Source organism: Eumetopias jubatus, unplaced genomic scaffold, assembly GCF_037043125.1.
Source record: "Eumetopias jubatus isolate StellerSeaLion01/CBP00866 unplaced genomic scaffold, mEumJub1_p1.0 scaffold_10, whole genome shotgun sequence".
In the NCBI taxonomy this organism is placed as follows: domain Eukaryota; kingdom Metazoa; phylum Chordata; class Mammalia; order Carnivora; family Otariidae; genus Eumetopias; species Eumetopias jubatus.
In genome coordinates, this window is record NW_028274816.1 from 53,575,533 (window position 1) to 53,598,936 (window position 23,404).

The 23,404-nt window shown below is 51.2% G+C and overlaps 1 protein-coding gene across 1 annotated transcript; it reads right to left on the reverse strand.

Moving 5' to 3' along the window:
- Positions 1–111: 111 nt before the first annotated feature.
- Positions 112–23,206, reverse strand: XRCC1 (X-ray repair cross complementing 1). The gene is made up of 17 exons (XM_028088022.2): positions 23,102–23,206; positions 22,637–22,729; positions 15,740–15,850; positions 6,082–6,240; positions 5,109–5,183; positions 4,908–5,013; positions 4,575–4,684; positions 4,388–4,499; positions 3,648–3,903; positions 3,208–3,324; positions 2,925–3,018; positions 2,659–2,791; positions 2,099–2,153; positions 1,865–2,004; positions 874–964; positions 441–516; positions 112–335 (listed from the first exon to the last, which is right to left on the reverse strand). Exons 1-17 carry the CDS (start codon positions 23,150–23,152, stop codon positions 222–224), a joined length of 1,893 nt encoding a protein of 630 aa, XP_027943823.1. The 5' UTR covers positions 23,153–23,206; the 3' UTR covers positions 112–221.
- Positions 23,207–23,404: the final 198 nt, after the last annotated feature.

A 23,404-nucleotide genomic window follows, 5' to 3' on the forward strand; every position in this document is an offset into this window, starting at 1 on the left:
AGAGCCAAGACACCACCTGACCCTCAGAAGGGAAGCAAAAACCAAACACATGACAGAAAGCTGGGAGCCTCTAGGAGGTTCAGGAGACTTCTGAGTAAGAGGGGCAGCTGCTCCAAACCAAGTCACCTTTATTAAGCTCATCGTGTGTGTGTGTGTGTATGTGTGTGTGTGTGTGTGTGTGTGTGTGTACACACGCATGCATACGCATGAAAGCACATACTTTAGGCCTGGGGCACCACCCCATAAAGCTGGTGGGGAAGTAACTTCTGCTTCTCGTTGCAACTGTAGATCCATCGGGGGCGGACAAACACCAAGGAGGGGTTGTCCATCAGGGCCTGCAAGGTGGAGCGGGGTGCATATGGGAACATGTGAGTGAGGAGGGGATGGAGGTGACTCAAGGACGGGTTGGGTGTCCCTTTCCCTGCCCCTCTGGAACTCACCTCCTCAAAACTGGGGTCCCACTCCTGTGCTGTGATCACAAACTGGACCCTGTCGCTCATGTAGTCCTCAAGCTCCCTGGCAGGAGAAGGAGAGAAGCAGAGAATGAGTGTCCCCTCTCTTGACATCCTGGTCCCCAACCATTCTCCAAGGCTACCTGCGGGCCCCCATCATTCTCCCCTGTGCCAACCTTGCCACAGCCACAATACCGAGGGCTCCCACTGCTGCTACGCCTTTCAGAGGCCAGGCCGGGGGGAGCCTCATCTTAGAGAAGAGGAAGAGAGGGAACACTACAAGTCCAGGGCGGCCGAGCAGAGCGAGCAGGGCCTGTGCCCATCCTGCAGGGCATGCCCCTTCTCCGTCTTCCCCATCACTTTCCTTCCCACAAGCTAACACCATCCCTCCGTACCCGCGCCCCCACCCCTGCACACTGACCCATTGAAGGCTGTGACATATCGGCTGAGCTTCCGCCGCTCGTCCCCAGGGAACTCTCCATACAGGAAGAAGTGTTTGCCCTGGAAGAAGTCTGCAGGGGAGATGGTGGAGGAGGCAAGTGTGAGGCCCCCGGAGTTTTGAAGCCCCAGCCAGGAGCCACAGAACACTCGGAGCAAGACGGGAGGGAGGCCGGTACAGCGGCTGGAGAGGGGTGTTCATGCAACCCTGGCAGAGCCGTCCAGGACAAACAGTGCTTCTCAGCCAGGCCTGTCAGAACCTTTCTGGGAGCTGGGTGTTTTCCAGTACCTTCTCGGGCTCTGACCTTTAGGACGGCTCTTTCCTTTGTTCCATTTTCACATGGTTCTCCAAACCATCAAGCTGCTAATGCCACTTTTGGGGCTTTGAAGGATCAAAGTACTTTCCTGCCCATCACCCACAAGGAGCCGGATGGAAACGGCCTCTTCTAATCACCACTGACCCTCACCTCTGTTCAGACCCTGGCTGCCCAGCTTCTCCCTCCATGCTCTCCTGGCCAAGGCTCTGACCCCTGCCCCTATCCCATGCCCCCTGCATTCGTGTTGGGGTGACAAATAGCAACGCCATCACCACCTAGGTCGCAACAGAGATCAGTGCCCACGTCATCTGTGTGCCTGGGTGACCTCCCATTCCAAAAGAACCGAACCTGCGGGGCAGGTGAGGGAGGTGCTGTTCGCCCTTGGAAAGCCAAAGGGGGGGTCACACCTCACAGTGGGCTGTGATGGATGTGGTCACGGCAGGAAGTCACGAGGGCAACAGAGAGGGAAGGCATGAGAGGATGCCTGTTTCCTAAGGCAACAAGAAGGTAGCAGAGGCAGGGAGTATGGGTGAGGGAGGTGGGGAGACAAGTCACAAGTCATGGGGAGCAGCCACGATCCGAGGGCTGGCTGGGGGGTCACAGCTGAGAACTGAGAAAGACAAATCCCACTTCGGGAGGCAGGGAGGGATTTCCTACCTGGGAGCTCAGGAACTGGCAGGTCGGGAGACTCTGGGGGACCCTCGTTGTCTGTGTTCTCATCTGTGGATCCTGCATACGGGTCCTCGCCGTTCTCCCCCTGCTCAGGGGGCTGCTTTTGCTCCCTTTGCTCGGCCACTCTGGGAGAGCCAAAGGGGGTGGGGGAAGAGCATGCAGACCACATTGCCCTCCACCCAAGCCGGGGGCCACCTTGAGCCCCGAGCCCCGCCTTACCTTCTCAGCTCATCCTCGGTATCTCCAGAATCTTCTGCCCCACTGCCCTGTTCTTCTGTAAGCGGAAGCTTAGTCAGTGCAAGGCACCTGCTTGGTAACCCTCTCTCCCAGCCTTTTGCCCCAGCACAGATGCAGGCGTGCCAACCCCCAACCTCAACTGCCCTCCACACCCAGTTATCTGGGACCCTCAGCCTTCCCTCCCCCAGATCCATTGTCTGGGATCCAGCCCCTCCTCCCTTAGATGCAGGAGTCTGGGTTTTCAGCTCCCTCCTCCCTCAGACAGGAGTCCAGGCCCCTAGCCCTTCTTCCTCCCTCAGACCTAGGAGTCCAGGCCCCCAGCCCCTCCTCCTCCCTCAGACAGGAGTCCAGGCCCCCAGCCCCCCCTCCTCCCTCACACCCAGGAGTCCAGGCCCCCAGTCCCCCCTCCTCCCTCACACCCAGGAGTCCAGGCCCCCAGCCCCCCCTCCTCCCTCACACCCAGGAGTCCAGGCCCCCAGCCCCTCCTCGTCCCTCACACCCAGGAGTCCAGGCCCCCAGGCCCTCCTCCCTCAGGCTCTGACCTGACTGCTCCCCCTCAGTGTCGGTATCTTCCTGGGGCCCTGGTGAGGCTGGTTTGGTCTCTTCTGGGGTTTTGGGTCTCTGAGGTGAGCTGGGTCCTGCTGCCTGAGGGGGCTTGGTTTTGGTCTGGGGGCGCTGAGGAGGGGGCAGCATGCGTATGAGTGTGTGTTCTTGCAGAATGCAGGAGTGGAGAGTCTGGAGTACCAAAAGAGACCCATGTCCTCCTCCCACTGCACCCTCCCCCACGCCACAGCAAGAGGCATAGGACCTTTTGGGGAAGCTTGGGGGCTTCATCCCCGCTGCTGCCGCTGTGGGAGCCCCCTTCATCCTCACTGCTGGAGCTTGGCCCTGCCATGAGATACCTAGGGGAGGAATCCGGCCTCAGACAAACAGCATATCGTGTCCTCCAGGGGAGATGGGGTGGGGGGAGGGTGCTCAGGAAGCCACAGTGACTGGCATGTACTAATTGCTCAGGATGCCCTGGCTTCCAGCTCTGGAAGGGCCCCACTGAAGCCGTCAGGCACCGCAGCCACCCACAACAGAGACCTCACCTTCGGGAGGGCAGCCGCTGCCGCATTCGGTGACAGTCTAGCACCCATTCTTTCCGCACGATGCGGCCTCCAAGGCCTAGGACCTGGCTGTACTTGGGGGTGTTGGCAAAGGCACAGCTGTTGGGGGAGCAGAAGGGAGGGTGTGGTCAGTCAGGTGTGGTCTGAGTGGGAAAAGGGAAAGAGAGATGGGGACAGGGGGAAGAAAGAGAGATAAGTCAGAGACAGAGAAAGAGATGGAAATGCAAGAAACAGAAAAAGACGTGAGGAGACCAAGGGAAAGATGTAAGAATCAGAAAAAGAGGCAGAGGATACAGAGAACTAAAGAGACAGAGACAGATGGGTAGACAGGCAGACAGGGAGAGAGAGAAAGCAAGATGGAGGAGCCAGAAGGAGACGGAGAAGCAGTGGGGAGCAAGGAGGGGAGGAGGGCACAGGCCTACATGAGGTGGGTGCTGTCTGGAGTCCAGTCCGGCCGATACTTGGCCCCCAGCTCTAGGGCCTTGTCCCGGAGCTCCGAACGGAAGGGGTTCTGGAAGCCACTCAGCACCACCACTACACCCTGAAGGATCTTCCCCAGCTCCTGCGGGCCAGCTCGGGGTCCCCTGGGCTCAGTGCCTTCTCGGGTCTTCTCTGGCACTGCGCCTCGTGCTGGGGCAGGGACTGGGGTGGTGGCCGGGGTGCGGGTGGGAGCCGACACTGGAGAAGACAAAGAGTGGATTCATTTAATACTACTGGGACTAAACCCAGCCCTCCTCCCTCAGAACCAGAAGTCCAGGCCCCCAGCCCCTCCTCCCTCAGACTCAGGAGCCCAGGCCCCCAGCCCCTCCTCCCTCAGGACAGAAGAGCGCAGGCCCCCAGCCCCTCCTCTGTCAGACCCAGAAGTCTAGGCCCCCAGCCTCTCCTCCCTCAGGCCCAGAAGCCCAGGCCCCCAGCCCCTCCTCCCTCAGGCCCAGGGGTCCAGGTCCCCAGCCCCTCCTCCCTCAGGCCCAGGGGTCCAGGCCCCCAGCCCCTCCTCCCTCAGGCCCAGGGGTCCAGGCCCCCAGCCCCCTCCTCCCTCAGACTCAGGAGCCCAGGCCCCCAGCCCCTCCTCCCTCAGCCCCAGGGGTCCAGGCCCCCAGCCCGTCCTCCCTCAGGACAGAAGAGCACAGGCCCCTACAAGAACAAGGAAGCCAGCACTCACATTTGGGTCTCTTGACGGCAGGTGGTGAGGGCTGGGCTGATGGTTTGCTGGGCGTCTTCCCTTCTTCTTGGTTCAAATCCAACTTTCTCTTCCCTTTGGGGCACTCCTGAGGCTGAGGGGTTGGGATGAGTTGAGGCCCCTAGCCTCCCTCTGCCCTCTCCACCCCACCAGGGTCTGACTACCTCACCTTGGAGGTGCTGCCCACTGCCCTGGACATGGGAGAGGCTGAAGAGGCGGCGCTAGAGGCCTGCAGAGTAGCAGTGGCATAGCTGGGTCCGGCCGGGTCACCGGCTGCAGCTACCGAGGAAGAAAGTGGAGCCAGGGTGAGAGGGCAGGGCCCTGAGAGCCTTCCGCTCCCACCCAGGGGACAGAATGTTGTTCCCAAAGCCCAGCAGTGATCCGGTTAGTCCAGGCCCCCAGCCACCTCCTCCCTCTGACCCAGGAGTCCCTAGGCTCCTCCTCCCTCAGACCTTCAGGTTCCAACCCTGGACTCCCTGAGGACTCAAGCTTCCACACTTACCTGGGGAGGTCTTGTTGATCCGGCTGAAGAAGAGGGCCCCGGGTCTCAGGGAGTTGGCACCCTCATCCTCCTCCTTCACACGGAACTGGCCAAGCTTGGTCACCTTCTAAGGTCTCACAAGGTCAGCACAATGAGTGGCTGTTGGCATGTGGGGGTTAAGTGGTAGGGAGAAGGCTCTGGGGGGTGGTGGGCAGAGCTTACCTGGGGTGAGGCCTCTGCCTCCTCTTTGTTTGGGGGGCTGTGAAACCGTATAAAACTCAGGCCATAGGGGGAGTCCTGGGAACGGAGAGTGGGGGTCAGGAAGTCTGGCCAAGGACAGAGGCCTGACCCCAAGCCCCTTTCACTTGGCTCTTTCCCTCTTATAGACACACATGTCTAGGGAGGTGCCCAGAGGACAATGATGACAATAATAACATCAAGCTGCTAATGAGCCCTAACTCTGGGCTGGGCTCAGCTGTGAACCCTTTACGTGCACCAGCTCCGTCCGTTAGCCTCATGGCAAGTGACAGAGGCTGCTGGGGGTCCGAGTGAATCCTCTCCTGCATGCCCGAATTCCTGACCACAGAATGGGAGGGAGCACTGTGTGCCACTTCTGGAACACAGAAATACTCCAGGCTCTTTCCCACTCTGCCGGCTGGACACAGAGCCTGGGTCCCTGGATGACCGGACAAACACCCCCCAAGACAGGTCCCCGGGTAAGAAGGCTACCTCCACTGTGTGGTGGACATATGTTATGACATACTCGAGTCTCGCTGTTACCAAAGCTTAGCATCCCTACCTCACAGCAACCCTATGAGGAGCAGGAAACTGAGGTAAGAAAGGTTAAGTCACTTGCCCAGGGTCACACAGCTAAGAAGTGGTGGACCCAGCATCTGACTCCAGATCCCATGACGGTAACTGTTAGACTGCTCCTCTGCCGAGTCAGCTGCCCCCTTCCCCCATTCCCATCTGAGATCCTGCAGTTCGCCCTTCCCAGACATCCTCTAGGGAATGAAGCATCACCTATGGGAAGGATCGCAAACCCCTTCAGAGACCTCGGGGACCCAGCCTCCTCCTAATCCCCTGGGGAGATCAGCTGCCCCATCCTTCCAGCCCTCTAGGACTCAACGCTGGCCCCTCACCTCTTTCCTTGCCCAGGACCAAGGACCCTGCACCCCACTCCCGCCCCAGGTACCTTGCTATAGGGCTGGCTACAAACGATTTTGACGCGGTCCCAGCGCTTCTCCGCTGCTGCCCGGACCAACTTGTCGGGCCCAAAAATGCGAACACGGTTGGGGTTTGAGCCACTGCGGCTCTCGGAAGGGGACATAAAAGACGAAGTGACCAGCAGGACCTGGAAGAAGGAACATCGAAGGAGAACCAGGGCTGGCCACCTTAAATGACACCTCCTGGGGCCGGGGAGAAAGCAGGGGCTTTCGCCAGATCCAGCCTGCACTTCCACATGCCTCAAGGCCTCTCTCTTCTCTTGCTTCTGGGCCTCAGGTCAGTTCCTCCCTGACACAGGCCCCAGAGGGATCCCTCCACTTCCAGGTCTAAATGAACCCCCTCCGAACTCTTTCACAGGGTCTCCTCTATCTGGCCATAGAGCCCGCTACACGGCCTTAAAGAACCCTCCCAGCGGAGAATAATCACGATGACTGGCATAATGTTCAAACACCTTTTGGAAATGCACGGCTGAGTTCACAGAAAGCAGAGGAAGTATCGGGGAGGCCAGACGTGAAAGAGCGGAATCCAGAGGGCTAGGAGAGCTGCACCTGTGATGAGTGATTCTCCTGGGGCTCAGCGCTGGGACGCTGGGCAGGGACATGGCTGCCTCTTCGGCTGCTCCTTCTTGGGCCCTGCCAGTAGGGGGAGCTATGGAGAGGCCGCGAGGCAAGAGGTCGGAGGAAGGATGTGCTCCCCGCTTCTTGGGGCTCCAGTGAGCATCACCCCTGGTGTGCTTCTGCAGCAGCCTCTCCCCAGGGCAGCCAGCGAATCTGCTTTCAGCGTCTTATCACCTGCAGAGCTGGCGTCATCCGGCCCCTCTCAGGGATTCCAGTGCCAGCTCCTCAGGGTCTGAGTTTCAGCTCTGTGGAACCCCACTTCCGAGCTTCTAAGCATCGACGTTTTAGGAATTCCAACCATGTCGCTGTTTCCCTGACCCCAGGCGTGGCAGCTGCTCGCCGCATTACTCCTTCACCACATCTCGGTGTTCTTGCCTCTCGGGTTCAATATGTAGCTGCTAATTCTTTAGGTTAAATTCTCGGTTTCGATAACTGGTGTGGTTTCAGTCTCTTGGCAGGACCCTGACTGACAGGGTGGGTGGCACTGAGGTTGGTGTTTGCCCGGGCTGCTGACTCTGGGTGCCAGAGAACGTAATTTTAATGGGTGGCAGGGGCGGGGGGTGGGGGAGACGGGAACAGAAGACAAAGCCTGGGCTCCAGGCAAGGAAGAAGAGTAGCTCAGAGACCGTCACCAACTCACACGGAACTTAGCCCCCTCAAAGGGCAACACCCTCCGTGAGTAAATTAGGGGAAAATGTGCCTTGTGGAGTGAGTCAGTGAGAGGCCCTCGCTCTGGAGGACAACAGAGAAAACATGAAAACTGCTCTGGAGGAATCCTAAGGACAAGTCTGTACTCTTAAGGATTTGGAGCAAAAAATTCATATGAGCTATCTGCATGGAAAAACCCAAGCTGAAGACTTTAGTCTTCAGTGGTCCTGATGTGGGAAACAAAGGCAGGAAAAAAAGTATTAAATTTCCTTACTACCTACAGCCCATTGACAAGTCCTTGAGACAGGCAGAGTGGCATTCCTCTAGGGACTCAGCTGCCTCGATGTTAATACTTTGCTAAGGGCAAAAGGCAATCTCAGCCTGACCCCTAGGATCCTGTAGATCTACTTTAACATACAAAAAAATTCCTTTGGAAACTTCCTTTATCTCTACTCCCCAAGATACATGTTGGCAATCATCCTCCGAGCATATGACCCGCCGATATACATCTGAAGAGTCTCATGACTGAGTTTTTACTAAAATAAATGACCTTTTCCTAACAACAGCTATCCTCCTCAGGATCCTGGAAACCTTGTTTCCAAAATACCTGGGAGATTTACACTCTCCCTAACCCCTTCCCAACTTGAAAATATATATTGGGCCACTCCTCATGACCCCAGTGCAGCTCCTTCTGCCCCCGGGGCCTGTCCCCATGCTTTAATAAAACCATCTTTTTGCACCAAAGACATCTCAAGAATTCTTTCTTGGCTGTCAGCTTTAAACCCTAACGTTTTCTCCTACAGCAGACGCATGTATACAAGATCACCTGACACTGTGGCAGATCCTCTTTGGAGGAATATACTTAAAACCAAGTCCTCAGAGATTTCCCACAGACACATTCCTAAAGAACAGAGGTTAACACACACACACACACACACACACACACACACACACACACACACACACACAACGATGAGGCATATGGAAACAAGCAGCAGAAACCACAAACTGCAGACTCAGACTCATGAAGGCTGCATACATTGAAATTCTCAAACACACAATATAAAAGTAAGTCTATTTAATAGTTTAAAGAAATAAATGGAGATCCTGATGGTATGATGAGGGGACAAATGAGAATCAAACGGACCAGGCAGTTCTGAAAAAGAGTGGAAGAGCTGTGTGCCCAACACTAAAGGATGAACCATGATTGGTCCAAGCCGTGCAATTTCCTCTGCTAATGGCCAGTCGGGGTCGGGCACATGACCCAGTTGGCCAATGTGATGGTAAGAGGAAGGCTGCTGGCGGCTTCTGGGAAAGTCTTCCTTCCTCATTACTGAGAAACAGGATGGAAGACAGCCACTGAACTCCTGCCATTCCACTTCCTCCAATCCCTGCTTTGGGTGCTACTAGGTGATGGGTGGAGCAGCAGCAATTATCTTGTGGCCGTGCGGACAAGTCCAAAGAATCAAGAGGAGCCAACCAAGCACCCCAACTGCCAGATCAACTCTGGGTCTCCCTAATGCTGGACTTCCCTCCCAAGGAAACAATAAATATTCTTAGGCAGTGAGCCAATTTGAGTTGGCTATGTTCTGTTTTACTTTGTGTTTTCTCACAGACATGCTGTGAACTTTGGTGAAATCAGAAAAGAAAGCCTTTTGCTGAGAAAAACATTGAATCTGTTGGCCTCTTTGTGCTCAGCTCTGATTATGAAGAGGAAACAACAAAGACAAAGACAATTCTACAGAAGGAAAGCCGTCTCCCTGGCCTTGACTTGTTTATAAAAGGCCTGATTTTGAGCCGACAGGGGAGCTGATTTGATCATCCAGTGACAACAATGAAGGGACAATGCAAACTATGGCAGGCAGCTGCTACCCATACCACCAGGTAGACGTCCTTGCTCCTACCATTCGTTGGAAAGAGAAAACAACTCTAGTTACCAGACTTTTATTAACCGACACTGTATTTAAAGTTCTAGGGCTAAACCTTTATTCTCTAGACCATGTTAACCTTGAAAGCTTATGTATCTCCCTTGTAGAATTTGGAGGAGGAAGAAAAGAACAGGTCGATCTTGTAGGAAATGGTATTAGTTATTACACGAGGTGCCTTACGCTTGATTTGTACAGGCGACCCCAATGTGGCCCAGCCCTGCTCTGCCCTTCAATTTCATTTTCTTTCTGGACTCTTCCAGACCCATCTGGTCTCTGGGTGGAAGCCAAACATCACAAGTCCCAGAGCCTTTTTTTTTTTTTTTAAGGTTTTATTTATTTGACAGAGAGAAACACAGCGAGAGAGGGAACACAAGCAGAGGGAGTGGGAGAGGGAGAAGCAGGCTTCCCTCTGAGCAGGGAGCCCGATGCGGGGCTCGATCCCAGGACCCTGGGATCATGACCTGAGCCGAAGGCAGACGCTTAAAGACTGAGCCACCCAGGTGCCCATGAAAGAAGTTCTTAAATATAGTTGTTTTTTAAAAAAATATTTTATTTATTTTTTTGACAGAGGAAGAGAGAGCACAAGCAGGGGGAGCAGCAGGCAGAGGGAGAGGGAGAAGCAGGCTCCCCACTGAGCAGGGAGCCCGATGCAGGACTTGATCCCAGGACCCTGGGATCATGACCTGAGCCAAAGGCAGCCACTTAACCGACTGAGCCACCGAGGCATCCCCCAAGTCTTTAATTCAGTCTTGGTTAGAAGTTATAATAAAAATGCAGGACTCCAGCAGAAGTTTAATCAAAATTCTTGAAAGAATGGGAGACTTTGAGCATCGGCATTTCAGAATTTGAAAAGATAAAGCCCCAACTAGCCATTCCACCTTGCTAGACAGATAAGAGGGCGAATAATAAACATTCACCTATAAAGATATGATAAAACTGTAACTAAAAACACACTTATTCAGGGTGCCTGGGTGGCTCAGTTGGTTAAGCGACTGCCTTCGGCTCAGGTCATGATCCTGGAGTCCCGGGATCAAGTCCCACATCGGGCTCCCTGCTCGGCGGGGGGTCTGCTTCTCCCTCTGGCCCTCTTCCCTCTCATGCTCTGTGTCTCTCATTCTCTCTCTCTCAAATAAATAAATAAAATCTTTAAAAAAAATAAAAAAAACACACTTATTCAGTTTTCATCATTACAAATAGAATTTTGATCCAAACCTGTTTGCCAAGAACAGAGAATTTTTTTTAATAGTCCCCAAAACTGCTGACTTTGTTAAAACAGTTAACAAGCAGGGTTTCTGGGACTGGGTGATTCTAGTGCTTAGGGAGCCTCTGCAAATAAATCCAAATCTAAGCCAGAGTCAGAAAATGAAATTCAAACACAATGAATCATAAACAGCCAACTAAATTTCTCAAGTTTGAGAAAATGAAATTCAAGAACCACTATTCTAACAGCCAAATAACTAGACTTTCCCAAACAAGGCAACTGTTTAAACTCTAGCCAATTAAACCATGTCTTTGGTTTGCTTCAGCGTCTTCTCTATAAAAACCTCTGCCCTAGCCTGCCCACAGAACACCCCTAATTATTTTCAGTTTGAGCCCCCGATTCGAATTGTTTGTTCAAACAAACCTTCAAAATTTCATGTGCTTCAGGGAATACCTTTTTACAACTTATATAACCTTGAGAATGAGAATGTTTGCCAAAGGAAAACCTCATTTGTGAAAATGTACCTCACAGATCAGAAAAAGCACTTGACAAAATTCTACGCACGTTCATTAAAAAAGCTCTCAACAAAGTAGTCTAGAGAAGAACGTCCTCAACCTGACAACACACATCTATAAACAAATCTCCAACTGACATTGTATTTCATGGTGAAGACTCACCACTCTGCCAGTAAGACCAGGAACAAGACAAGGATGTCTTGCTCTCACCACCTCTATTTGACACTGTGCTAGAGATACTAGTCAGTGTGATAAAAATGAGAAAAAGAAAAAAAAGCATAAAGATTAGAAAGAAAGAAAACTGTCTTTATTCACATACAATGTGATTGTCTATGTAAAAAAAAAAAAAAACACAACCCAAGGGATCTACACAAATCCCATGGGATTCTCCTATAAAAATTAATAACTAAATTTAGCAAGGTCACAAGATACAAGGTCAAAATATAAATATCAATTTTATTTTTATCATGCTATCAACAAATGGGAAATGAAATTTAAAAACATATCATTCAGGGGCACCTGGGTGGTGCAGTCGGTTAAGCGTCTGACCCCTGGTTTCGGTTCAGGTTGTGGTCTCAGGGTCATGAGATCGAGCCCCACGTCAGGCTCCCTGCTCAGTGTGGAGTCTACTTGAGATTCTCTCTCCCTCTCCCTTGCCCCCCCCCATAAATAAATAAATATTAAAAAATATATCACTCAAATAGCATCAATAATTTAGGCAAGAATCAGTAACAGATGCTAAAACTAGTGCATACAAGTTTGTGGAGTAACAAGATATTTATACAGCCTCAAAGTATTTCCCCATAATACTTATTCATTACAAAGGGCAAAACAATAATTTTACAGTGAATGAGCCTGGCCCTCACCACCTTAACAAAAGGACCCAAGTTGCCACCATCAGTAATAGAGCAAGTCAGTGGCATGTGCTCTGATCTGATGCACCGAGAAAAACACATTACTTCTGTGGTGTTCTGGCCAAAGGTGTATAGCCTACATGTAATCATCAGGAAACATCATTTTGTACAATGAGTGACATTTTACAAAGTCAATGACCTCCTCTATCATTCCAAAATGTGAGTGGCATAAAATGACAAGAAAGTCACGAGAACTGTTCCCAGGGAAAGGAAACCAAGCAGACATGACAAATCAATGCAATGCATGATTCTGAATTTTCTTTCGCTATTAAGAACATTATTGGGCTGATGAAGAAAATCTGAAAAAGGTCTGAGATCAGATGACAAAGTACTATATCAAGGTTAGTTTCCTAATTTTGATTAAATGTACTAAGCTTAAGTAAGAGAATCTCTCTCTTTTTAGGAAATATCCACTGTAGTGAATAGGGATAATGCAAAATCATGTATGCAACTTACTTTTCAGTTCAGTAAAAAATATGTACCTATGTGTTAACATTTGGGGAATCTGAGTGAAGATTATAAGGGAATCCTTTGTACTACTTTTGAAACTTTTCTGTAAGTCTGGAATAAATGAAGTTATTGACAAGCTGGTTTCATAATTTACATGGAAATAAGTGCTAAGGATCTAGAATAGTCAAGAGACTACTGGCAAAATTGGAAGTCCAACACAATCTGATTTCAATATTTACTATTAAGACAGTGTGGTATGGGCACAAAGATAAACATACATATCAGTGGAACAGAATAGAGAGTACAGAAATAAACCTACACATATATGATCAATTAATTTGCAATAGAAGAGCCAAAACAATTCAGTGGGAAAAGGAAAATCCTTTTTTTTTTTTTTAAGATTTTGTTTTTAAGTAATCTCTACACCCAACGTAGGGCTCGAACTCACAACCCTGAGATCAAGAGTTGCATGCTCCACTGACTGAGCCAGCCAGGCACCCCAGGAAAATCTTTTTTAGAGTATTTTCAATAAACATTAAAAAACAAAACAAAACAAAACAAAAACAGGAAAAAAAGGACCTTGTCCTCTACTTCACACAATATACAAAATTTCATTTGAGAGATGGATCAGAGATCTAAATGTAAAATCTAAAATTATAAAGCTTCTAGAAAAAAACACAGAAGATGGTGGCAGGCAGAATCATGGTGCCCCAAAGAGCTCCATGTGCTACTCCCTGGCACCTGTGAATATAGCAAAAGAGACCTGGCAGATGTGATTAAGTATCTTGAGATGGGGAGATAAGCCTGGGTTATGCAGGTGGGCCCAGTATCATCACAAGGGTCTTTATAAGAAAAAGTGAGGCAGGAGAGTCGGAGTCAGAGAAGTGAGGATGGAAGCAGATGTTAGAGTATTGTCATCCCTGCCTTTGAAGATAGAAGGGGCTGCAGGCCAAGAATGCAGGCAGCCTCTAGAAGTTGTGGTAGGTAAGGAAATGGATCCTCCCCTAGGGCCTCCAGAAGAAACCCAGCCTTGCCAACACTAAGATTTAAGCCCACTGAGACTGATTTTGGACTTCTGACCTCTAAAGGTGTGAGACAGTAAGTTTGTGTTACAGTTTTAAGCCACTGAGTTTGTGGTCATCTGTTATAGCAGCAATAAGAAATGAATACAGGGCATATCATATGACTTTGGGACAGGCAAATATTCCTTACAGAACACAAAAGGCACTCAGCAGTAAAAAAGAAAGCAGTAAAGAAAAAGAAAAAAAGAAAAAGGAAGGAAGGAAGGAAGGAACTTTAAAAAAAAACCTTGATTGATTGAACTCCATCAGCTCCATCAAAAGGCACCGTTAAGATAATGGAAAAGTAAGTACATGGACCGCGGTGAGCACTGAGTGAGGTACAGAAATGTTGAATCATTACATTGCACACCTGAAACTAGTCACAGACTGGGGGAAAAATCTGCAACACATGTATCTGAAAAGAAAAAATAAATAAGCCCATGCATGACAAAAAGATGTACAACCCAGTAAAAAACAAGCAAAAGACCTGAACAGACACTTCATAAAATAAGATAAATGAATACCTAGGAGGTCTGTGAAAGGTTACACGATGTCACATTACTTGTCAGGAGAATGCAACTTAAAGCCCTAATAAAATACCACTGCGTGCCATCTGAATGGCTGAAGTCGAACAAGTTAACAACTGGCAACATCACGGACAGGTAAGGATACGGGGCAACTACAACTCTCAGCTTCTGCTGAAGGGAACATAAAACGGTACAACCATTTTGGAAAACTGTCAATGTCCAATAAGGTTGAGACATACATCTACCCTAAGACAACGCAATTGCACTTTTAGGTATTTACCCAAAAGAGATCTCCATGCAGAGGCTTATACAAAAATGTTCACAGCAGCTTTCTTTGTAATCGTCAAAAAGTGTCAACAGCCCAGGTGCCATCCACGAGAGAATGGAGGCACAAATTGTGGTCTCTGCCTGAGGTGAATGCTACTCGGCTGACATGAGATATGGAAGAATCTCAAAAACACAGGACGCTGAGTGAAAAAAAGCCAGCCACAAAAAGAGTACATACTGTAAAATTCCATCTATATGAAATTCTATGACAGGCGAAGCTAGTCTGGAGCGACAGAAGAGACCAGAGGATGCCTGAACTGGTGAGGGTGGGGGGCGGGGAGTGACTGCAAAGGGTGCAAGGGACCTCCCCGGGATGCTGGCAAGGCTCCATGTCCTGACTTGGGGGCCGGTTACACAGGTGTATACAGTTGTCAGAACTCTTCAACCCGTACACTAAGATCTGTGCATTTTACTGTTTGCAAAATATACTTCAACTAAAAACAATTTCTCACTGCAAGGAAAAAAACTCATCTTGTAAGAAACTGGTTTACTGTTTACTGAAAATTATAAACTTGCTTTTCCAAGTAGGTTTATTTCTACCCCAAAATATTTTGTGGATTAACCAGCTGGCTAACTATGATGTCACCAACCCAGCTCTAATGAATTCAACCAGTAAGAAAAGGATTGTGCCAACTTTTAAAATATTTGTAATAGAGTGGGGCGATTGGGTGGCTCAGTCAGTTAGGTGGCCAACTCTTGATTTTGGCTTAGGTCATAGTTTCAGGGTCCCGGGATACAGCCCCACATCCGGCTCCAAGCTCGGCAGGGAGTCTGCTAGAGATTCTTTCCCTCTCCCTCTGCCCCCCTGCTCCTCACGCTCACGTTCTCTTTGTCCCAAATAAATAAATCTTCAAAAATAAAATAAAAGAGGGGCATCTTGGTGGTTCAATCAGTTAAGCGTCTGCCTTCAGCTCAGGTCGTGATCCCGGGGTCCTGGGATCGAGCCCATGTCAGGCAGGGAGCCTGCTTCACAGGGAGTCTGCTTCTCCCTTTCCCTCTGCCCTTCCCCCCATGCTTGCTTTCTCTCTCTCTCTCTCAAATAAATAAAACCTTTAAAAAATAAATAAATATCTGTAATAGAGCAAAATGCATTCTTTCTTGTCAACATTTGTCCCATATAAAGTGACTAACAGAGGCATCCCAAACAATGTGGAATCTCGATTTGCCAGGACATCTGTGAGAACCTCTGGGACCAGAGAAAAGCAGGTTTGCCCTCAAGCAGTGGCTGCCTCTTAGACCAAACAAGTGCGCCCGGTTGTTCACGGCCCCCTCCCCGAAGCAAACGTGGGTCTCTGCCCTGGTGTGCGGTTTATCACCCGTGCCTACTCCTCCAGGGGGCAGAGTGCAGTGGGACTCACCCAGGAGGCCCTGGCGGGAACGGGGGCTGGGGGCACCTGGGGCAGGGATCACATGGGGCTCATCTCGAAGCCCTGCTTACCTCGTAGTCTTGCTCCCCAGCCCCTGCAGCTGAGCTGCCCACCAGCACCTCCACGAAGGCCGAGCCGTCATTGCCGATGTCCACGCTGTGTATCTGTTCCTCCTTCTCCAGCTGTGGGAGGGGAAAGCCCACTGTCAGGGCCTGCTCTGCCCCTGGCCTCACTGTGGGCCCTCGGGAGAGGTCTGACCCCCAGCTGGGCTGCCTCGTTCCCTCACAATGTCAGCTCTGTGACAGTGGGAGCCAGGATAAGGGGTGTCACCGTGTCCCCCGCATGTAACACAGGGAATGGCCCAGAGGTCGGAGCTCAGGAGATCTTCCCTGGATGAATGCATGAGCCCCCATGCTTGCCTCCCCAACGCCTCCAGACTGCCAGATCAGTGTGGAACCTGCTGTCATGGAGCTCCATGGTAGCACCTGCCAGGGTTCCAACTTCATTCAAATAATCATGCACACAAATGGCACATCTGTCCCCTCTCCCCCGAGTCACACAGGACTCTGAGGAAGCTCCCCCCCGGGTAGGGGCCTGGTGTGGTTTTGCTCACCATGGCTTCCTGGGTTTGAGTCCCAGCTCTGCTAATACACTAGCAAAATGGCCTTGTCAGCCAGTCTCTTGGTGCCTCAGTACCCTCATCTGTAAAATGGGGATAATCACCAAATCCAGGAGTATACACATGAATACTGTGGCCACAGAGCACAACACGTAGTAGACACTCTGCCCCGCAATCAGGAGGCACTGTTAGTCAATGCTCCATAACACTTTTTGAAGGAAGGAAAGAGCTGTCTATGTGGAGGAAGGCTCCCCAAAAAAGGGTCTGCCATTCCCGTCTTGACAGTTAAAGGCACAGAAAGCCATGTGGGGGTGGAAGGCAGTTAGGAACGGATGACACAGTCTGCTCTCCAGTTTGGGGCTCTTCTCTGTGGCTTCTAGAATGACAAGTTATTACAGCACTCAAAGGTACCTAGTCCACCGCCCCCGGGAGCATCCGACGCTCCAGTCGGCCCTGTCACTTGCCCAGACTTCGCCTACACGCTGCCACAAAAAGAGACTTCCCTACATGGGTGGAGGAGCCTGGACTTGGGGTGAGGCGAGCCTGGGTTCAAATCCAGCCCTGCCATTTCCAAGCTGAGCAAGCCCGGGGGCCATGCAACCTCTGTGAGCAGCGGTTTTCTTCCGTGTAGGATGGGCGGGCTGTCCGTATAACCCTCCTCCTCAAAGGAGTTGAGATGACTCACGAAAATAACAGCCCCAGTAACACGTGCAGCGAACATCGACGTGCCCATGCCGCACGGGACACGCAATACGCGCACCTCTTCTCCTCACAATGGCTCTGCCAGGTGGGGGCTGACATTACCCCCACTTAACACATGAGCGAACAGAGGCAGGAAGCGGTTATGTAACTTCCCCAAGGTCGCACAGCTGGTGAGTGGCAGAGCCAGGCCTGGAGCCCAGGGAGGCTGGCTCGAGTCCACACGTGCTCCTCCATCCCATCACGGGCACACTGGAGAAGGAGGCGGTGCTGAGGGAAGGGGCTTCCCATGGCAGAGCCAAGCTGGCCTCCTGATGGCTCCCCCTGCCTCCAGAGCTCTGGGCCCTGGGACGGTGTGCGGTGCTGCCCAGGACACAGGTCCTAGTCTGACTTCTCAGCCTCCTGCCACACTTGATGGCTCCCCTCTAGCCACGCCAGCCTTCCTTCTGTCCCAAGAGCACAATGGCTCCTTTCCACCACAGGGCCTTTGCACCTGCCATCCCCCCTGCCTAAACCATTCTTATTTTTCTTCAGTTATCACCACTTAATTATGTAACTACACTTTTTATTTGCATTTGTCTGGCATCTCTTTCCCCCACCAGACTTTTAAGCTCCATGAGGGCAGAGACAATATCTAAGCCATGATTGCCGTCGTGAATGCCGAACACAGTGTCTGGTCCTTCCCAGCTCCGCATACTTAGTCTGTGTGACCCTGGAGCAAAGAGTTTCATTTCACCCCTGTGTCTCAGTTTCCTAACCTATAAAATGGGCACAGTGACAACTTCGAACTTAGAGAGCTGTTGTAAAGATTCAAACGAGGGATACGTACAAAGCCCCTGGAATGGTGCCTGCCATAGAGCAAACACTCCTAAATGTCAGTGGACACTGTTCCCACAGAAGGCCTTCAATACGTTCCTGATGGATGGATGGACAGATGGACAGATGGATGGGAAGCACCTAGTAACCATTTGCTGAAGGAACCAATGCCCCCTGAGTTGTAACTCGGGCTCTGCCCTTCCTGACCAAGTGGCTTTGGTGAGGCACTTGCCTCAGTGTCCCCATCTTGTCGCAAAGGAATCATCGTGGCCAACACTTTCCGATTATCACTGTGTGCCAGGAGCCTGGCGTATTCGTGTCCCACTGCTGCTGTAACAGATGACTGCAAACTCACTGGCTAACAACAATACCTCTTACAGATCTGGAGGTCAGAAGCCTGAAATCTGGTCTCACGGGGCTTCAATCCAGGTGTCGGCAGGGCTGCATTCCTCTGGAGGTTCCAGGGGAGAATCTGTTTCCTTGCCCTACTTCCAGCTTCTAGAAGCCACCTGTGTGCCTCAGCTGGTGGCCCCTTCCTCCACCTCCGAAGCCAGCGACGGCATCACTTTGGCCTCTGTTTCCCTCTTCAAGTCTGCTTCTCTGGTTCTCCTGCCTCCCTCTTTCCTTATAAGGGCCCTTGGGTGGATGCTGGGTCCCCTCCTATCCTCCAAATAACCCAAGCTAATCTCACTACCTCAAGATCCTTAACTTCACCACAACCACAGGATCCCCTCTGCTGTGACAAGTGACACGTTCCCAGGTTCTAGGGATCAGGATGTGGACGTCTTTCAGAGGCCATGACTCTGTCACTGAATTGTACGCTTCACATGGTTGACATGGTGCATTTCATGTTATGTGAATTTTATCTCAAAAAAAAAAAAAAAAATCGGGGAGCCTGGGTGGCTCAGTCGTTGAGCGTCTGCCTTTGGCTCAGGTCATGATCCCGGGGTCCTGGGATCGAGCCCCACATCGGGCTCCCTGCTCAGAAAGGGAGCCTGCTTCTCCCTCTCCCTTTGCTCTGCCACTACCCCGCTTGTGCTCCATCTCTCTCTCTCTCTCTCTCTCTAATAAAATCTTTAAACATAAAAAAAAGTCACAAACATTAGGCTGAGTGACAGCAGCCACAGACGTCTATCCTGCGTGCTTCTATCTATATAAGATTCAAAAAGAGACAAAATGAATCTGTGCTACTAAAAACCAGGACAGTTGCCACCCTGTGGGGCGCAGGGACAGGAAGGAATGAAGGGGGCCTGGGGCCTGGGCCCATCCTGTGACTCGGATGTGGATGGGGTGTAGATGGGGAGTATGTGGGTTGCAGTCTGTGAGGATTCACTGAACCGTGTGCTTCGCTGTACACCTGTTACACATCAAATAAGCGAAAAACAATTGAAAATGCCATGAGGACAAACTGAATGGTTAGAAAGCCACTGAAAAACCACCACAAAATGTGCACCCCCCTGCTGTTAAGCATTTCTTCTAAAGAACGCACATCAGCGGGGCACCAGAGCTACCTGGACCTTGTCCCATCCATGCCCTCTGGCCCAGGAGCGGTTAGCCAAGAAGCCGGAACTCCCCTCCTGGGAGCAGCTGATGGGTTATCCTCGGAGCCTCCGTCAGCTACGGCAAACAAAAAAGGTGTGTGTGGCCGTCACGAGCAGAGGGTTGAACCCTGTGTGGCAATCCAGATGTTGCATAACATGGTTGGGAGGAACACTCCACAGATTAATCCACACGCATCTGTGTCCAGAAATGTCTGCCTTTCCACTCGCTTGACAAGAACCAGAATTAGCATTAGACGAATCTGGAGTCACCCTGAATCCTGGCCATTGCCAAATGCAATCAGATTGCCCAAAGTGTCTCTCATGTGGGATAAATTAACAGTCGCTGTGATGCCGCTTGCCCCCTGCGCTTTATTCTCAACGTGGAAAGCAGGATTCCGTGAGAAGCTAAGTTCGCTTCTGTTCCTCCTTCGCTCAGAGCCCTTCAGTGGCTCCCAACTCATCCAGAGTAAAAGCTCAAGTACTTACAATGGCTCTCAGGCCTTCAGCGTGTTGGGGGCCCTCCACCCCCCCCGCCCCATTAGCTCATCTCCTGCTTCTCCCCACCTTGGCTAACTCCACTGCACCCACACTGGCCTCCTTGCTGTTCCTCCAGCACGCCAGGGACCAGGCCGCCGCAGAGTCTGGGTTTCCTTCCCAGATCTTTACATAGCTCACTGTGCTCAATGTCACCTGCTCAGGGAGGCCTTCCTGGATCCCTATTAGAAGAAAAACCTCTTGGGGCGCCTGGATGGCTCAGTCGGTTAAGCGTCTGCCTTTGGCTTGGGTCATGATCCCAGGGTCCTGGGACTGAGCCCCGCATCAGGCTCCCTGCTCGGCGGGAAGCCTGCTTCTCCCTCCACCACTCCCCTGCTTGTGTTCCCTCTCTCGCTGTCTCTCTGTCAAATAAATAAATAAAATCTTTAAAAAAAGAAACACTTCCTGTCACTGCCTCCTCCTCCAGCTGCAGCATTCCCCTTTCCTCTTAAGGGTTTAATGTTCCTCCACAGCATTCACCATCCCTCTGACGCTCTTTACATATTGGTTTGTCAGTCTTTCCCTCCTAACACGAAAGCTCCACACGACTGACATATTTTGGTCTCGTGCTATCTGCTGCTGGGTAGCCCCAGGACCTAAAACAGTGCTTGGCCTATAGAAGGTGCTTCATAAATAATTAGTGAACAAATGAACATAAGAATCCATTTACTCCTGAGTCTATAGGTCCTGCCCCTGCGCTAACAACTTCCACACCTCTGTCTCCATCCAGGTCCGGTTCTGATTCCTAACTGCCGCCTGGACCTCAGATGTCCCAAAGTCACGGCATGCCTGGACATCCCAACTGAAGGTATCACCTTCTCAAGCTGCCCCTTCTCTGGGTTTCCCATTTCAGGGACAGCTGCAATATCTCCCTCAGTCTCCCAGACCAGAGAACCCTGTGTTTTGCTCTGGCCCCTCTGGTTCCCGCATCCCCCGTCACGTCTCTCTTCCCTCTGGTCTCTCTGCTCCCACTGCAACTAGGGTACAGAATGGAATGTGATTCTCCCAGGGTCACCTGATCCTAAGAGAACCCAGCAGAATCATCACCCAGTAATAAAAACATGAATCCCTCCCTTTACACAAACATCTACCTGTTGACAGAGCACTTTTGCAGACGTTATGTCACCATATTTTCACAATGACCCTGGGCTTAGATCTCATTATTCTCAATGGACAGGTGAGAAAACAGGTTCAGAGAAATGGAAAAATGTGCCTGAGGTCACAGAATGAGTAAGAGGGAGAGATGGGGACTTGAATCCATGTCCCAAGACTAAATCGTGAACAACTTGTCCCTCCCTCAGTTTATATATTTATTTGTTTTGTACCTCCTCAGTTTTAAACACTGGCTTTAATCAAATGGCATAACCTCTCTGGGACTCAGTTTCCTCATCTCTCAAATGGAGATAATACTAGACTCTAGGCCATGGGGTTTTTATAGATTCAATGAGTTGATCCATGTGAGGTGTTCAAAACCATAACTGGCAGTTGCAACGTTGAACCAATGTCAGCTCTCATTATTATTACTCTGTTAGGGACTGGGGAGATGTTTAAACTTCTAAAATCAGAAAGTCTTATAGGTCTGTGTATTTTTCCTGGGGTGAGAATCCTCAGCTTCTCTCTAATTCTAAAAAGGCTCTGTGAGCTCAAACTTTTTCGGAACCACTGGGCAAAAGAGAGACCAAGAAAAGGTTCGACACAATCATGTAAGCCTTGCTCCGCAACATCCCTCCCCAAACACCCCTACGTTCAGAAGGAGTAGGGCCAAGATCAAGAAAGCCAGTGTGTTGGGGGCGCCTGGGTGGCTCAGTCGTTAAGGGTCTGTCTTCGGCTCAGGTCATGATCCCAGGGTCCTGGGATCGAGTTCCGCCTTGGGCTCCCTGCTCAGCGGGAAGCCTGCTTCTCCCTCTCCCACTCCCCCTGCTTGTTTGTGTTCCCTCTCTCGCTGTGTCTCTCTCTCTCTCTGTGAAATAAATAAATAAATAAAATCTTAAAAAAAAAAAAAAAGCCAGTATGTGAACACAAAGCAGTGTGACAAAGTGTTCAGAGCACCAATGTGGGTTTGAGTCTTAGCATGCCATTGACTGATGGTGATAAGGGCCCTTGTGTCACACTGTGCCTGTGAACAGTGAGATCATCCAGGCCAGTACCCAGCACAGAGCAGATGCTTCAAACATGCTTAGCTCTCTCCTCCCACCAGTTTCTTATCCATGACAGGAACAGCCCGCTTGGAATTCTGTAACCATATGGGGTCAAACCACACTTTCCTCCGTGCCTCCCTCCAACTTCACAGCACTGGGGTGAAGAGTGGGTGAGAGCACTCAGAAGAACCTGGCAAGCATTCTAGAATGGCACTTAGCCTAGCCACGTCACTCCTCCCCACCTCCCGCTTCAGTTTCCCCATCTTTAAAATGGGGTTGATTGGTTTCCATGAACTTCGGGGACACTTTCCAGCCCGGAGCCCACTGACTTCAGGAGGCAGGATAGTGAAAATGATTCACTCTGTTCCAGCTGAGGAATCTGAGGCCCAGAAAGTAAAAGCAACCACACATTGATTCCTATGGTCATCCTGGCCTAGTCCTTGGGCCACCTTTGTTCTCTGCTAAGGGGCACAGCAATCACACTGCCCATTTTCCAGGTAAGGAAGCTGAAGTCCAGAAGGGAAAGTGTCTTAACCCACTGCCAGTTGGCTCAAGAGCCGTGTCTGGACCTTGAGTCTCCAGACTCCTATTAGGAAGGAGACAGGGGGAGGGCAGGATCACCTGGAGCACCACAGAGATGGTCTTCTCGCCTGCCTTGGCTGCTCGCCATTTTCGGTAAGTGTCCGCCTTGAGGAGGTTTTCTGCACAGTGGGTCTGGAGATAAGCGTGGAAAAGGGAAAGTAAGGGTACAGGGAAGAGAGCTCGGTCCCCGGCTCTCACATTATTCCTTTGAGTCCTCCCGAGCCCTCTGCGCTGCCCCAGATTTAAAATTCCCCATTAATCCCACCACACCCTGCCTCGAGTCCCCTGTAACATTTTCCCCTGGATGCTCCCCAGTGCCTCCTTTCCTGACCGGAAGTTCCCCTATTCCACATCTCTCCCAGAATTCCCTCAGAGCCTCCTGGAATTCCCCCATGACCCGCCACAGACTTCCGTGAAGTTCCCTTTCACTCTCCCAAAGTTCCTGTGGTGCCCCCGCATGGATTCCCTGACGTCTTCCAACCTCCTCCCAAGCCAGCTCCTCACCGAGTCCTGGCTACTGCAGGACACCACATGACGGAGACGGATCTCCGGCATGTCAACGTCTTGGGCTTCGCCTGGCGCGAAGGATGAAAGAAGGTCCGAGTTTGGGGGGGGGTGTTGGGGGGGGGGTGCGCCCTGCGCGGGCTGAAGTGCGCAAGCGCACAGGCCTCGGGCCTTTCAAACCGCGGCGCGCCGGCTCACGCGTCGACGCCGCGCATGCCCAGTCTCGCCTCTCCGGAGCGAGGCGCTTAGTTCCCTAGCAACGGGCTTTCCTCTAAGCTCCGCCTCCCGGTGTCGTTCACACCC